The sequence below is a fragment of the Chaetodon trifascialis genome, chromosome 19 (genome assembly GCF_039877785.1).
Source record: "Chaetodon trifascialis isolate fChaTrf1 chromosome 19, fChaTrf1.hap1, whole genome shotgun sequence".
In the NCBI taxonomy this organism is placed as follows: domain Eukaryota; kingdom Metazoa; phylum Chordata; class Actinopteri; order Chaetodontiformes; family Chaetodontidae; genus Chaetodon; species Chaetodon trifascialis.
In genome coordinates this window covers 22,966,698-22,982,883 of record NC_092074.1, presented here as the reverse complement: position 1 = coordinate 22,982,883, position 16,186 = coordinate 22,966,698, and the positions used below count along the sequence as shown (strand labels likewise).

At 40.5% G+C, this 16,186-nt stretch overlaps 1 protein-coding gene across 1 annotated transcript; it reads left to right on the top strand.

Moving 5' to 3' along the window:
- The first annotated feature begins 865 nt into the window (after positions 1-865).
- vgll2a (vestigial-like family member 2a) lies at positions 866-6,536 on the top strand. Its single transcript, XM_070987998.1, has 4 exons — positions 866-943; positions 2,607-2,850; positions 4,322-4,819; positions 6,447-6,536. The coding sequence occupies exons 1-4, from the start codon at positions 866-868 to the stop codon at positions 6,497-6,499; spliced, it is 873 nt and encodes a 290-aa protein (XP_070844099.1). The 3' UTR covers positions 6,500-6,536.
- Positions 6,537-16,186: the final 9,650 nt, after the last annotated feature.

Here is a 16,186-nt window from a genome sequence, read left to right as displayed (position 1 = left end):
CAAGAGAGTTAAATAAGGTTCAGTTTAAAATCTGTTTAAAAAGAAATACATTTGGACATGGTGGCTGGTGTTGATGAAGGGGTAGGCAGACCACTGGTGGTGTAAAGACATAATAATTAAGACCATTGGACACCTTAAAAAATCGTAAGGCCCCCATTTATACGCCAATCACGCCTAAAAATTTCCCAAAAATGGAAAAAACCTTAATTTCTGAGTAGCTCTCGTGTTTCCGAGTCTATTCGTCACAGGCCAGTCCAAGATTTCTCAACACATCTAATGAGCTTGAAAATGAGTCAGATCAGAAAACCACAACATAAGGTTCAAATTATTTAACGAAGAATGGACTTTTTAAAGTGTGGAGCTACATTAGATGAAGCTTCTGAGGAAAAATAATCCCACTGCTGAGTCAATCCAGAAGGAAACTGCAAGATGATCAATAAAATAAATAAATAAATAGCACAAAAATGAAATATGAAGGAAAATAAAGTCAGTTTGTGGATAAGAGCTTTGGCAGGAAGCACAAACAGTGCGACGCAGAAACAGGAGCAATGGGAAATGAGCAGAAACATCAAATGTTTAAGTAAAAGCCCGTTTAGGCAGAGGTGGAGCTCTGGCCTCTGATTGGCGGGAGGGAGGTGTCAGGCTGGGTGTGTGGGGGGAGGAGGGGGGTGAAGGGTGGAGGGGCTTCCCGTCAGTGCGCACGGCCGCTGTCCAGTGCGTTAAGAGCGCAGAGCCGCGCAGCGCAGCGCAGGGCAGCAGACACACTGTCCACTGTGTCCTTCACCGCCGGGATTAATGGTTCCTCTCCGTCTCCACAGACCTGCTCCCCACATGAAGCTTGGTTCCTCTCCGTGATTTCTTCGCCATGAGCTGCCTGGATGTGATGTACCAAGTGTTTGGTCCTCAGCCTTACTTCAGCTCCTACAGCCCCTATCACCACCAGGTATGGACCAAATGCTCCTCTACAAGTGTTGGAAGGACTGCTTATCTCTGCACTGTGGACTTCATGCCTGCTTGAATGTACAGAAAACTTTATTATTTAGGTTTGAAAGTCCAAAGGACAGTTAAAACTTAATCACGTGCAAATACAAGAGATCAAGCGGCTACTATTGTTCATACAACCGTTAGCGATGGATGATATATTTAAAAAAACTTATCTTTCAACTCCTACAGTGCTAAACACCACTTAATATCCTCTGTATATCTAAGAAAAAAAAACATGCTAAACACCCTGTTAACCAGCACTTTAAACACCATAAAACGCAAGACATGGACTCTGTGCGCTGCATCCACGGAGGCGCTGATCCGGCGCGTAAAGCGAATGTAGAACTTTCCTTCGGGTCGCTGCGATCGCGTTTATATTAATCGAATTTCTCCGGTTTCAGTTTTGGACTAAACACCACCGTGAACAGGTTGTTTGTTCCGTGTCTTGAATCAGAAGAAGATAAAAACAGCCCCACATGAGTTTTATCCAAGTTGAAACTGACGGAGTTCACGGATCATACTATTCTGCTTTATGCTTGTCTCTAAAGAGTTTTTAAGTAAAAGATTTATTTTTGTTTTCAGAGCTTAAAGTCATAAGCATTTAAACAGCTTCATCTACCTGAGGGCTCATTTCCTTCCTCATTTAGCATCAGAATCAATTAATTCTCACCACTTTCTGCCTCTTGATACCATTTCTTACAGCACAATTGCTGGATTAATTGTCAAATAATAAAACATGACAGAGGTGTTAATTTCCTTGTTGCATATCAGACTTCATGCATGTGACTGAACAGTTGAGCTGCAGGTTTTCTGAGGCCTTTCTAGACCTGTTAAAGTGCTTTTTTTCCACCCTCTGTAAACCTCTGAGTCAACATCCAGGCATATTTCACATAGTGCCAAAACTCAGCCTGCCTGTCACCTAAACAGACTCCGGATCAGCCAGAGCCTCCCCGCTGCACAGCACAGTCTCACAATATATGTCTCCACTGGTTATTAGCAAGAGTTCTATGAACAGTTATTATGCGTGGTTTATTTAACATGTTTGTCACATAATAATAATAATTTAAAAAGCTAAAAAGTAATTTCATATTTGCACTAATATCTGAACTTTCATTAAATAAAAAACAAACCATATTACTCTACATGTTAATATATCTGTGTACTGTAATTTAGAAAAAGTGACATAGTGTTAATTTAAAAGACACATGAACTATTAGCTGTAATTTCAGGTCATTAAATAGAATAAACAGCAATATCATCATAATCTTTTTTTTTCTTTTTTTTTTTAATAAAAGCCACACCCTTTGGTTAACTGTCTATACTTAATATACATTTCTATGTGCATATTCAGTCATTTCTGTCAGTTTGTGCTAAATAGTTATAGAGGACAGAAGAGTTTGGGTGGATTAGTCTCTTACTTCATGCCTGCAGTGCCCTGAAAAAGAACATTTTTAAAAAAAACAAACTAATTTCTATGAGGTTTAGAGGTCAAATGTCACATAATGATTTATGTCTCTCCTCCAGGCAAATATCTAAAATCCATTTAAAATGATAGAGTGCTAACAGGACGCTGGATAAACACAGTTTCATAACACATATTTTAATCTACATGTCCTTCGTAGAAACTGGCTTTGTATTCCAAAATGCAAGACCCCCAGGACGGCGGCAGCCGGCTCGGCCCCCCGGGCCACCCGACCATCAAAGAGGAGGACAAGGAGCTGCCGCCGGGAGCCGAGTACCTGAGCTCCCGCTGCGTCCTCTTCACGTACTTCCAGGGAGACATCAGCGCCGTGGTGGACGAGCACTTCAGCCGAGCCCTGAGCCACACAACTGCGTACCCCGCCTCGAGCCACAAGGCCGTAAGAGGTGTGTGTGTGTGTGTGTGTGTGTGTGTGTGTGTGTGTGTGTGTGTGTGTGTGTGTGTGTTGTTCTTCAGTGTGTGTGAGTGTGGAAAAGCTGCTGAGGTGAAACCAGTGAATCCAGTCAAACCCATGAAAGTGCTTCATGGTGCTTCATCACTAATGTTTGTGGGTTTTGTTTGGAAATTCTGTTTTTTCTGTGAGTTTATGGCATTTTGGTTCCTTCAGTTGTGAGTTTTAATAGCAGATATAATCACCAGGATGTAATAACTTCGTGTTGTTCTCTCACAGAGTTCATGTTCAAACAGCTGCAGATTTCCAGTTTTGTTCTGCTGTTCAGCATCCTGTAATTTCATTTGTCAGAATAATAGAGTTTTATTATTATCATGTCTGCTTCAGACGTTACCAACAGAAAAGACAGAAGACGTCTGTCGATGTCTTTGTTTTTTTCTCTTCTGCTGTTGTGTTTGAAATATAAAGTCTGACCAAATGGTGAGTTGGTGTAAATAACACACAACATTATTATATATGTCGCTTGGTTTGGAGTGTGACATTTTTAGTAACATTTAAAGGGTCTTTGGATAATTTAATTTCATTGCACAGTTAAAAAAATTTCCAGGATTTTTTTTTAAATTATTTTTTGGGGATTCTTGTGTGTTTTCTGTGATTGCATCGATCACATTGTGCGTTAGCCATTTATATAAACATAAAGGAAAGATAAAAACTCATACAGAGGCATCGATTTCTTTGTTGTTGTTTTATTTTTTTTACAATCTTTTTGTGAATCAAAAATGAATCAATATTCTTTAGTAAACAGACGGCTTGCTTTTCATTCCATTTCCTTTCATGGCCATTTCCCAACTCCAGCACTTTTGGGTAATCTAGTGATTTTTTAATCCAACCAGAAACAAAAAAGGCATTATTTTAAGTTTTTGCTGCTCCTGTTGTATAAAATGACCACACGCTGTTTGGTTTACAGGATTTTTGGTCAATAATTGCTTCTCGGTATACAATATTTTGCCAAATTTTGAATCAAAAACTCCTCTTCTAAAGCCAACTGAGCATTATTACTGCATGATGTACAGCATGCTGCCTCTTTAATTAGAAATATCTATATTTACTTGATGCTTATTTGCATTATCCAGCAATTTGCAAATTATTTTCTCAATCAATTAATTAACAATAAAATGTCAGAAAATTGTTCAAAAAGCCATCACATTTTCCCTGTCTTCAACCAACAGTCAACACATCTAAAGTTAATCAATATAAAAATCATAGAAAAGCAGCAAATTCCCACATTTAAGAGGCTGTTACAAGCAAATGCTTCCTCTGAGGTCAAGATTGAACCTGCGGCCTCAGATGTTAAAGTTGTAGCTCACATGTGCTCTGTTAATGGGTTAGGCGAACTTAGTAATCAGTAACTATTTAGGGAAAGTAGACGAGCTTCCTGTCTGTAGTTACAGTGTCTGTCTTTACAGATGGATCATTCCCGATGAGCCAGAGAAGTTTCCCTCCATCCTTCTGGAACAGCTCCTACCAGCCGTCGGTCTCCTCCACGCTGGGCAGCGCTCTGTCAGCCCCACACTCAGAGCTCCCCTTCCCTGGGGACCCCTACTCCTCTGCCTCGCTGCACAGCCACCTCCACCAGTCCAGCCCCGACGCCTGGCACCCATCCCATCACCACCACCATCACCACCACCACCCATACTCATTAGGGGGCGCTATAGGCTCACAGGGATCAGCTTACCCGCGACCGGGGGTTCACGAGATGTACGGCACGGCGTTCGACCCCCGCTACGGTTCTCTGCTGGTACCGTCAGTGAGGCCTCATCACCGTCTGACATCGGGCAGCTCAGTAGCGGGGCCCAGCTCCTCGCCCTGTGACCTGGGAGGGAAGGGGGAGTCAGGGTCTGGTTCGGCCTGGAGCGGCGCCTTCACCGGAGCCGGAGCAGAGATCGGACTCAACATGGACACAGGTATCGTCAATTTTCACAATCTGTACAGCACAACATCTTCAGATGAGGAAGATGAGCAGTGGAGGCCTCCCTCTTCCAGTCCAATCAAACACCAGAGTTTGGTGAATAAAATGTATACATAAAACCTCATTGTGTAATTTGATAGCCCTGCAGAGGGCTGTGGTTTCAGGGGGCACAGACGGGGCTCACAAGTCATCAGCCAGTTCTAACCAAAAATCTAAAAACCGAAAAGTCTCTGCAGGGATCACAAGGTAAACATGAGGGTTAAACATTACTCCTATCTAACCTTTCTTCATGAAATACTGCATAGTTTTACCTATTTTACCCATAAATATCATTTTTAGGAGACAGGCTGGTTCTGTTACCTTTTATAAGGGGTCACAGGTTGACTTTAGGTTGTTTTAAAAGGGGACAAACCAAAAAGCTTCGGAACCACAAGTCAATAAAAAGTGGTCTGGTCTTTGATGCGAACCCTACTGGACCACTGAGCAGATGTGCTGATCCCAGAACTTTGCAATCATTCAAAGGATGCTTGAAGCAGTTTAACAGACTTTAGGGGGAGTACTGTTTTGGATTGACACTTGTGGACTATTTCATTCTGCCGGGTGAGGACATTTCTACTCAAAAACCCCAAAACAAGATTTCTGAGACTATTTCTAACCCTGTATTACGTTGATTTCATTAGACATTAATCATCAGAGATGCAGCCTTATTTTATGCTGGAAAGGTCCAGTATTTCATGCTCTGATGTTCATCCAATGTGCTTCTGGTTGGGACTGGTCAATACTGGTGACTGGTGTTGGTAAATTACAACACAGAGAATATTTTAGATTAGAGATATTAGATACTAGATGTCAGGATTTGCTTTGAGTTCCATCAGCTGACAAAATCTGTGATGTTGAAAGAAATCTGTAATTTCATGTGATTATAGACACTGGTTCACGTGTGTTAAGATCTACTATAGACGTGATCACACGCTTGAACTGACACTGAAGTCAAGCTGACATCTCTCCTCATTGATGAGATTTGTAAAATAAGCATTTTCAAAGCTGTTCCAGGTGAATTTGATACTGACACATTGAAAATGTTGTGCTTCTTTGGTCTGATCCATGTTAAAGGCATTCAGTAAGACTTGAAAGCATGAAAATTTTAATCTAGTTTTTTTTTTTTTTCCTCTTGCCTCGGATCAACTTACCACAAGTGGTTTGAACCAACAAACTGACTGTCAGTCAGCACCTTAACTCCAGCTGTCAACCTCCTTTTCTGCTGCTGTCCTGCTTTCATCCCCTCGCTGCCTCGGGCAATTCCTCCCGCTTTTATCAACAAGACATTTGCGCTTCTTTTTCTAATCTCCCTTTTCTTGCTTTTCTCTCCTTCCACTGCCTTTTCTTTTCCTCCTTTCTTTCGTCCTCTCTCAGGTCTGCAGGCACAGGATAAGAGCAAGGATTTGTATTGGTTTTAGAGACCGCTGAGACCCCCCCCCTTCAGTCCTACTTCAGCTGTAGCCTCTTTCCTGCACTCCTGCTCTACTCTGTTGCTCTGCTGCTGTTATGGGATGACTGAAAGAGAAACTGAAAATCGCTCAGATGGCAGTTTTGTGCTGTAACGGCTTCTGATCTACTTGCAGCTCGGTGTTACAGCGGACTGTGCAGCAGCGGCAGCACAGCCCTGCTGAGCTGAACGCCGACAGCGCGGATACAAACGAGCGTGGAAACAAAAGTCGACTGGCGGAGGAGAGAGAGAATCTGATCTTGACGGATGTGGACAAAGACAAGACTCTTTGTGCTTCTGTAACAGGCAGGGACAACATTCCTAAACTGGAAAAAGTCTGGGGACGGACGGACGGACAGACGGACAGAGACACATGTGTTGTCAAACTCCAAAGACAAGCGCTTGAAGGACTTGGCAGGACTTGCCTCACTGGGACAACTGGGCTACAGACACTGGGAGTGTTATGGCTGAAGGAAAGGCCATGTTGGTGTTGAGGAGGCCGAACAGCAGGAATTTGGCAGACGATGAAGGCCGGAGGAGTCTGAACACTTTGGTTTACATGGACTATACGTTCAGTGTCAACCGAAACACTCTATTTTACGGCACAGCAAAAGTTAAATTAAACTGTTTTCGATGGTTTTCAACTCATATCAAAAGATATTTAAGTAATGATTTGACATAATGTTTCAAGTAATAACTGTGTCCCAATTCCATATTTTGTACAAACTCTGAGCAGGTTTTGAGTCTGTTCTGTCATCCCGCAAAGGAAACAGAGGAGCTGCTGATAGCTGCAAAAAACTGAAATACAAAATATGAAAATGGGCAGTATTTCTTTGTTTTTGTCTTTGTGAAGTTTAACTGGCAACGTGACGGTTTGACTGACATCCATTGGGGCATCTGCTGCCTGAGTACACTGACTTCTTGTACGTGAAGTATTATGGCATTTTGTACTGTCGAGCATATGAATGCTGTTCATATGTAGTATGGAATTTGGACACACTTGTCTCTGTGACCAGGATGTGAGCGCAGGATTTGGTGATTTGCAAGTCAAATAACATCCTAAGTTGTTTTGTTGTTTTTTTTTTGTTTTTTTTAAATCTGATGTCTAGGTTACATCAGTTCAGTCAAAGGAATTCATCGCCTGTATTTTGACGTTCAGTGGGTCCAAACCAGGAGATGAAATAAACACTGGGCAGAAAATTAACTGACAGTTTTTATAATCAGGTAATAATTTAAGTCGTTTATCAGCTACCAAACATTTGCTGCTCAAAGCCTGTGAAATGCAAGGATTTGCTGCTTTTCTCTCTTTTGCTGTATATGACGATGATGGAGCTGCAGCTCTAAATTAAATGTTATTCAAGCATTGGATATTTGTAAACTATGTGTAAAAGTAAACACATTCAGCTCAGTTGTAACCTAGATATCTTCTGACCTGGAAATTACAAAAAACAAAAAAACTGCAACACCTACTTTTTTTGGGTCACATTTCTGAGTCATTATATTATCAGAGCTAACTGCTGTCACAGATTGCTTCTGTCTATGAAACACAGGTAACCTCAGGTGTTAAAAGAAACATCCTGTACATGTTTTTAAGTTTTAACGTTAACTTCCATTCAATGTAAAACTGATTTGCTGAATTGGGTAAACTCAGCCTATCGAATGGATGTGTTGATGACAGCATCCACCTCAGCAGCAAAATACAAAATGCTAACCGGAGCAGCCACCATGACAGCTCTGTACTCACCTACAGAATGGACTGATCTGTGCTAACTTCTTTGTTCTGGACATTTACAAAACATTATTTCACAGTGAAAGCAGAGATTAAAAAACATTTTCATGACTGCGTCAACAAAAGAAATGTAAACTTCACACCAGTGGCTGCTGAGAGAGCGAGAGGGGAGGGGTCCCTCTGATGAATGAGGAGAACGACGGCTATTTGAAGCCACTTGACTCCTTCTCTCCCTGCTCCCATGCAGCTGTCAACGACAACTGCTCTTCAACTCAGTTAACACACACACACACACACACACACACACACACACACACACACACACACACACACACACACACACACAAGTTAGGTTTTCACCTCTTTTGGGGACATTACATAGACTTACATTCATTTCCTGGAGACTTACGCTAACCTAAACCATAACCACGTCTTGACTGACCCTAACCTTCATTCAAATCTTCACCATAAAATTCAATTCTTTAAAGTAAGGGGACCTGCATTTGTCCCCACAAGTACAGCGAGTCCCCACAATGTGACTGTGTAACACATGTATGTGTTTACAAATGCAGGAATACACACACAGATGCACATTTTCATTGCTTAGTGTGGACCATGATTTTTGAGTTCTTTGTGAGGACCATCACTTTAACTGGAGCCAGTTTGGTGCAAAAACAACACATTACCAGTATTTATGAAAAGTAAAAGATACTAAAAGATACTATTTTATTTACTGGATTTTCTTCAAAGTTTCTCTCTCAGAATAACCCAACAAAAGACATTTTATTGCCAGCTTTTAAATAGGCTGCCTATATAGCATTTTTCTAGTCTACCAATCACATTCACCCATTCACACACACTGAGTTCAGCATTTTGCTCCACGTGTGTGCTGACATTATTTGCATTTGATATTAAAATTTCTCTAAATTAAAACATAAATGGATCAAAAGGACTACAAACAGTACATTGTTCCATGAAGACGGAATCATCACTTGTAGATATTGAACGATGAAGCACTGTCAGTAAAGCTGTATTAGCTAATAGCTACACTATTTAGAATTTTGACAATTATTTTTCAACGTGGGAAGAAACAAATGTATTAATTGTACTCATGATAGCGTACCAGGTGGCTAAAACTGAATTTTCACTTGAAACACATTTGGATCATATGCTTTTTACACATGATTTGGTAGTCATATGACAACCTGTCGGGCAAAATTTAAATTTGGTTAGCATAATTCCATGCTTTCAAAGGAAAAATCTTAGACTCTTATATCAAACTGCGATAGTCCTAGGCAAAAATAGCTGGATGGATGGCTCATGTGAGTTTTTTAAAAACTTAAGGGCATCACTGCCCTGATTAAGAATAAGTTAATTTCCACAGTGTGTTCAAACTCCTGTGATTGAGCTAACATTATAAACTAAAAGAGGAATAAAGACTCTGCTTTTGTGAATAATTTCCACAGTTACCTCAGAGATCATCGTTACTAAGCTTTCAGTTGCCAACATTTCCATTTCCAACATTTCCATGTAAAGCTCCTTTTCTTCACCTGATGCTGTCCCACCTGTTTCATCTCTTGCGGTTTTTCTGGTTTGATGCATTTTTTCATATTCAAGGTTGGCTGCACTTAAACCGTGAAAATCACCACAATAACCTCCTCTACACCAAAACTTCACCACCACACATCTTCAAGCAGGAATCTGATTCGAAACCAGGCAGAAACGAACAACATCTGCAATTAAGATTTAAGTTTTCTGTGATGTTTTCCTCAGGTAATGACTGCTAATGTTATTTTATCTCTGTCACATAAAGTTAGATCAGTATTTTCGCCTAAACTCTCCAAACATTCACTTTACCCTAACTATACTTACAGGTACACATGTGAGAAGTCATCTACAGAGTGTTGGTGTTTGTTGTGAGGAGCAATGGAACAGTGTTAGCATGGGCATGCACATTATACAATATAACGTTAGATACTTAGAGTAATTACCAGTGTGTGTGTGTGTGTGTGTGTATACATACACACACACACACACACACACACACACACACACACACACACACACACACACACGTGTATATATATGCATACACACACACACACACACACACACACACACATATATATATATACAAATGATGTAAAACATCATCAAAAGCCAATGCATCTTGTCACTAGAAGGGTTGGTTCTATCAATTTTCCTTCCTTTCCTTCCTGTTGTCTTGGCATAATGCATACGGCCCAAAACCTCTGGTACAGCTGGTATTTCCAAGAAACTACACAGAAACCTCTTAAGTTTGGTAAGCAGTATACAGTAATAAAACATCTTGCGTGAGGCTCTTCCCTCTCCCCACTGTTTTCCTGTACTCCACCATTCAAGGATTCACTTTTATTACATGTTGCTGCAGAGGCACAGGAGTGGCCTTTGTGGGCATTATTCAGCCGGGTATAATTCAGCCGATCCTCAGATCCTGGACCTTCTCGACCAGCACTCTGCTGCTAATTTGTTTCTTTCAAAGAAAATGTATATATATAATATAATAATATATATGTGCAAAAGCAATGGAGTTTTCATTCTAGGTTGGTTTGATGGTTTACGCACACCTGTCAGCCAATCAATATCCAGCTGGGATGGAAATATCATATATTTCTTCTTTTCTTTTTCTTCTTGTCTTGCATCTACATGCCGTGTGTCCCTTTAAAGTCTCAGCAGTTACAGAACTAATTCCCTGCAGCAGATATAACTACCTGTTCATTCAGATGTCGTTCTGCTCTAGAAAACAAATATAAGCAGACAAAAGTCTGGAGGCAAATGACTTTCTTGTTAGCGGTTGGGTCCACAACCATTTTTGTTTTCAGTCAGTTTCTTGCATTTTTCACCTTTATGAACAAGAACCTCTGGTCCTAAATAAAAGCTCCTCTTGGTTTCTTGGTTACGTTCAATCTGAACAACCGTAAACAACGCAAAACATCTGCATTTTGAGCATGTGGTTTCCTTTTTTTCCTTTGCAGAAAATCACACAACAACAAAAGAGCAGCATGACGTCATCTGCAAACAACCTATAGGGGGAGCCCAAGCATTTTTTTCTGATTATTGTTTCTATGGGGACATCTTATGGAACTTATCCAGACACATCCGAGCACATTCTTTGGGTGGACCAACCAGAATGTCCTCACAACTAAAAATGTCCTTGAAGCAAAGGTGTTCTATCAAGGGTTTGGTCCTCACATGTATATAAAGACAGGCAGGCACATACACTGTCCCACTGCGTATTTGAGCCAGGCCTATGAATTTAATAAAGGGAGCATTAAGTGGGAGCTGGATCCCGTCCTACTGGGACAACTGGTGTGACATAAGTGAGGGGAACAGAGGTCACAGACACAACTGTCAAAAACTAGATTGTGAGTGTCTGTATGTGCAGGCACGTGTTCATTTCAACGACTATTTCTAAAAGTCAGCCATCATTTTATTGTTCTCAGTACTCAAGTGGCTACTAAACGTTTAAGACTTTATTTTATTTATTACGTTTATTTATCTATTTATTCATGTTGTCTGTGTAGCCTCACTCTGACGTACCTTCTGTTTCTATGCCTTTGACTTCCACTGTTGTCCAAAAACATGTGAAATAAAAAGACACTTTAAAAAGACATTAAAGATGCTGGTGAGGCTGAGACCTGAGAGGAAACACACCGTCATTGAACTAAAGCAGATTAGTTGGTTGACTTCAGTGCTTGAATAAATGTACTTAGTTACTTTCCAATACTCACCCTGAGTATTACTGTGTGTGCAGTTGATATTTTGTCTAATATGAGCGCATAAAGTGGTGCTGCTCAGATTGGAAAATGGGCTGTTGTCCATCATTTCAAAGGTTGGCGGTTTTGGTCTTGGAAATTTCTGTCCGCATGTGGAAGTGTCCTTCATCCCGACACCAAAACCAAAATTACTTTTGATGAGCAGACCAGAGCTGAAAGAAATGCCCTGGAAAGACAGAGTTTGCCCTGACTGTTCCCTGACAGAAGGAAAACATTTTCAGTGAGAAGGATGGAATTATGTTGGCTCAACGTGCACCTTTCAATTCTGAGTTTGAATCAAATCTAACATTTCAGACACTGAAGTACAAGAATCAGACTCATATTCCTCACTATGGATGTCCACCGGCAGCTCTCGACCCCGTTGATGAGAAGCCACTGGGTGAACATTAGAGGTCACCAATGTCTTTATTGCTCTATGAAACTCTTGTTTCTCCTCAACTCGAGGACGCCATCCAGCACCTGCATGTGGTTTGATGTCATGACTGCTTTGATTGATTGGTCATCCACCTGCTATGTGTCCTCCACAGATTCACTCTCTTGGTCCCACACAAGGCAAATCCAAACAAGGCTTGGTGTTTCTTAAGCTTAAATTCATTTTACATGGACCTTGAAATTATTTTGTCTGAATATAATAAAACCTGTGTGACCAGGACTAATATGTTTTGCAGCAGTAAATAAATCCTTCTCTTTTTTGCTGATTCCATCTGACTAACACTTGACTAATACAATCTTTTGCTTTTTGTTGAAATCTCAGTCAGAGTCAAGTCACTTATATAACCAATTTCTTGACAACTATTGATTATCTTACAGGTCCTATTTGCTGATTCCGGCTACAACGCAGCCTACAGAGCTGATCCCAGGCTGGAAGTGTTGGGATTTGATTCCTACTACAGTCACTTTTATAGCTATGATATGAATTTATTGCTCAGTATTGTATCCCAAACAAGGACTTACCTCACTCTGAATTGAGCGAGGGCAAACAGTATCCTCATGCCCGACCACCTGCAGATGATAAAGATGAACACATTGAAATTTTAAAAACTCCCCAACCTGCAGCTTTACCACAATCACCACCAGAACAATTTCAAAAGTTATTGGAAATGAAATGATGACAAACGTGACTGAAATACTGCAAAATGTGAAAGAGATTTTATTTACCACTGACGTTGTGCAGCTGCATCCTCACTCCGGCTGTGAGGAAGTTCCACCTTCTGTGCCCGCCAACACTGGCCAGTTGTAGTTTTGGTGGACTGCCAGCTCCTCTTCTCTTTTGCACAATACACATCATAAAATGATCAGCAAGCAAGGTGAAGAAATAGCAGTGGAAACCCAATACATACCACAAGAAAATAAAATGAAAATAAGACAGATTTTTCATAGATTTGAGAAGATGTGTGATCTTGGATGTGAAAGTCAGTCAGTTTTCTGCAACAGCTTTGTGTTGTTGATCATTCACTAAAAACAAGAAACCTGACCACATAATACACAACTTAACCAAACTCAAACATTGAACGTGTCTGTCAGTGGAGTCACATCAGTATTAAGTTTTGAATCTGTTCCAGTTAAGATCAGGAGGTCAGGGATACTAAGTCTCCTCATCTGATGGCGTTCATTGGTTTTATTCTGGAAGTAGCATCAACTTCAGTGCTCATCAGGTGTAGCTGTTGTTTTCTGAGACACATTTTGTCATTAAATGTGAGATTCTGTGTCTAATTGGACTGTTTCAGAAAGCAGGCAGGTGTGATCTGATACCAGGGCTGCAATCGTTTCCCTCTGTGGTCTCTATGTGTGTCAGCGTGTTTGTTTCCTGCTCTGTAACACTCAAGCTGTTTGAAGTGTGTTTGCCTTCTCGTACCTGAGAAGCAGAAGAGCAGGATGAGATTGTTTAATTTCTTATTTCCTACCCAACGCTGCCAACATTTCCTCTGTGAAATGAACAGATTCTTAACACGTGTAGTTAAATCTTTACTTTCAGACGAACAAATGCAGGAAGCAGAGAAGTGAAACATTGGTGAATGTGAAAACAGGCTAATTACTGTTATTTGATCACGTCTCATGCCGTCATCATGTTGTATTGCTAACAAGGTGGTGGAAAGCAGACGACCATGACTCAGCACAGACCAGCTCACCGGCCATGACGTGGAGCTCACACCGAACAGAAGCCTGAAAACCTGCTTCTGTCCATCGATCGACAATTATAATAAAGGTTATTCAACCAAGATGGCTGCATCCTCAACAGTGCGGACACAAAGACAGAAAAGAAAGACAGAAACTTCTGACACTCCAGAAATCTACTGAATCATTGGAAAGTCGATCGTTGGCCGTTCAGACAAAATCCCTCAAACTGCACGTCAGGCAAGAACCTCTGTGGCAGAAATTCAGCCTGATTCTGAAATTAGTTTGGCAACAAATTCAGGGATAAAATCAGGCTTAATCACCGTCTGCTCGGCCTAGATCAAATCATCCAAAGTTGTTATTTTTCCAGTATGAAATTTGTTGTTCGTATGTGCTCCTTTAATGCTTTAATAGACAGAAGGAAAGAGGCTGCTCAGAGAGATGCAGCAAAACCATAGAGCCGAACAAAAGACTGTCAATTTCTGCCATATGTTGGCTTTCTCAGGAGCTCCGTGGCGTGTGTGTGAATTTGTTTCAGCCGAGAGCGAGACAGCTGGAGATTAATACCGGCTTCTGACTGGAACGATGACAGACGAGGGAAGGGTGGAGAGGTGCTGTCTCCCTCTTTTCTCTTTTTCCTCTCTGGAGCAATTAAAAAAAAAAAAAACAAAATTGCTTCTTTCCACAAAGACGTGAGTTAATTCAGCTCTCCAGCTGCAGAATAGGAAGGTATGAAGCTGTGCTAATTGTGTGAAACACAGGGCTGAGGTTAAGGACAAGAGCTGTCCTTTAATCAAAGCACAGAGGGGGAAGAAGTGCATCGATTCATCACGTTATTTCACTAAAACGTTAATACTGAATACACCTGAATAACTGAAGTGCTGGTCTTTGTGCATTTCAATGTTTTCACTTCTAAGAATGAGGGATCTGTTCTGTTAAGTGAGTGTGTGCATATATATATATATATATATATATATATATATAAAATATGCATTTTCACACCCTAAAATTATCACTAAAGATTGATTGATTGAGTTTTCCTGCATTTACGAAACAATTTAGATTTTTTTTTTTTTTTTGGTACTCTTGAACAGTTTTGAGGTGCTTGTACTTAACTGAGTATTTTTCCATGCTTCTTTATACTTCTACTCAATCACATTTCAGATGCAGATATTGTTCGTGTTACTCCACTGCATTGATTTTAAAGCTTTCGTTACTTTGCAGATTCAGATTATTGCATCAATAATTATAATCTCATAATATAATATCTGTTTGAGCCATTCTGCATTATGAGTACTTTTACTTGCAACATAGTATTTCTGCCCCGTGTGAGGGAGCAAACTTCTTTATCAGATACTTTGTATCACAACAGAGGGGAGAAGCCTGGAGGTTGGTTTTGTCTGTTTCTCTTCATTTGCTCTGTTGTTCTTTATATTTCTTGAACTTCTTGCTGTTTGCTGCTGCATGCTGTAGCTGATCAGCAGGGATCAATGATCCATGTCGCCTCATCACAGTTCCACTCGTCCTTCTGTTCCTTTCTGCCCCTCTGAAGTGAATGTGTCACCTGTTAATTCCTCTGAGCTCCAGAGCGAGTTGCTACCACATTTACCACACATTAACAACACAGATGTATTTAATTATGTATTACTGTTTGTATATATACACTATGTTTTTTGTAAATCATTGATTGTTTTGGTCTGCATGTCTGACGGTTTCAGACCAAAATCTCAAAATTCCTGTATAGTACACATTTTTAACTTGTAAAGGTTTTACCTCAAACCTCCGATCTCTGTCACTTAGCCTGTCAAGCTTGTGTCTGTATATTTCAATGGATCTTATATGTTTCAATCATACTGATACAACAGAAAGGCAGCTTTTATCTGCTTCTCAGCAAGGCCAGAATTTTCAACCTCTATGAGCACCTCTGAGCTGACAGTTCCATTAAAGTTTATTCAAACAAGGTGACCATGTCCTCAACAATGTTGGCAGAAAGCGAAAGGAAAGACGAAAAAATGTCTGTTTTACTGAAGAATTTTAACTCACAGCAGTCTCAGTCAAGATAACAATTTTAGCCACAATATGTAAAATACGACTGCAGTAACATCAGAACAGCTCTCTGCACTTTAACAGATCTTTTAGCAGCAGATGTGGGTAATTGGATCGTAGAACTGCAAGACATCCGAGCAAAATCATCCAAGAACTAGTTTGTTGTTGGAT

Coding starts and splice junctions, on each gene's coding strand:
- vgll2a (XM_070987998.1), top strand. CDS start 866: ATGAGCTGCCTGGATGTGATGTACCAAGTGTTTGGTCCTCAGCCTTAC. Junction 944..2,606: donor ACAGCCCCTATCACCACCAG/GTATGGACCAAA, acceptor TGTCCTTCGTAG/AAACTGGCTTTGTATTCCAA. Junction 4,820..6,446: donor CGGACTCAACATGGACACAG/GTATCGTCAATT, acceptor ATCTACTTGCAG/CTCGGTGTTACAGCGGACTG.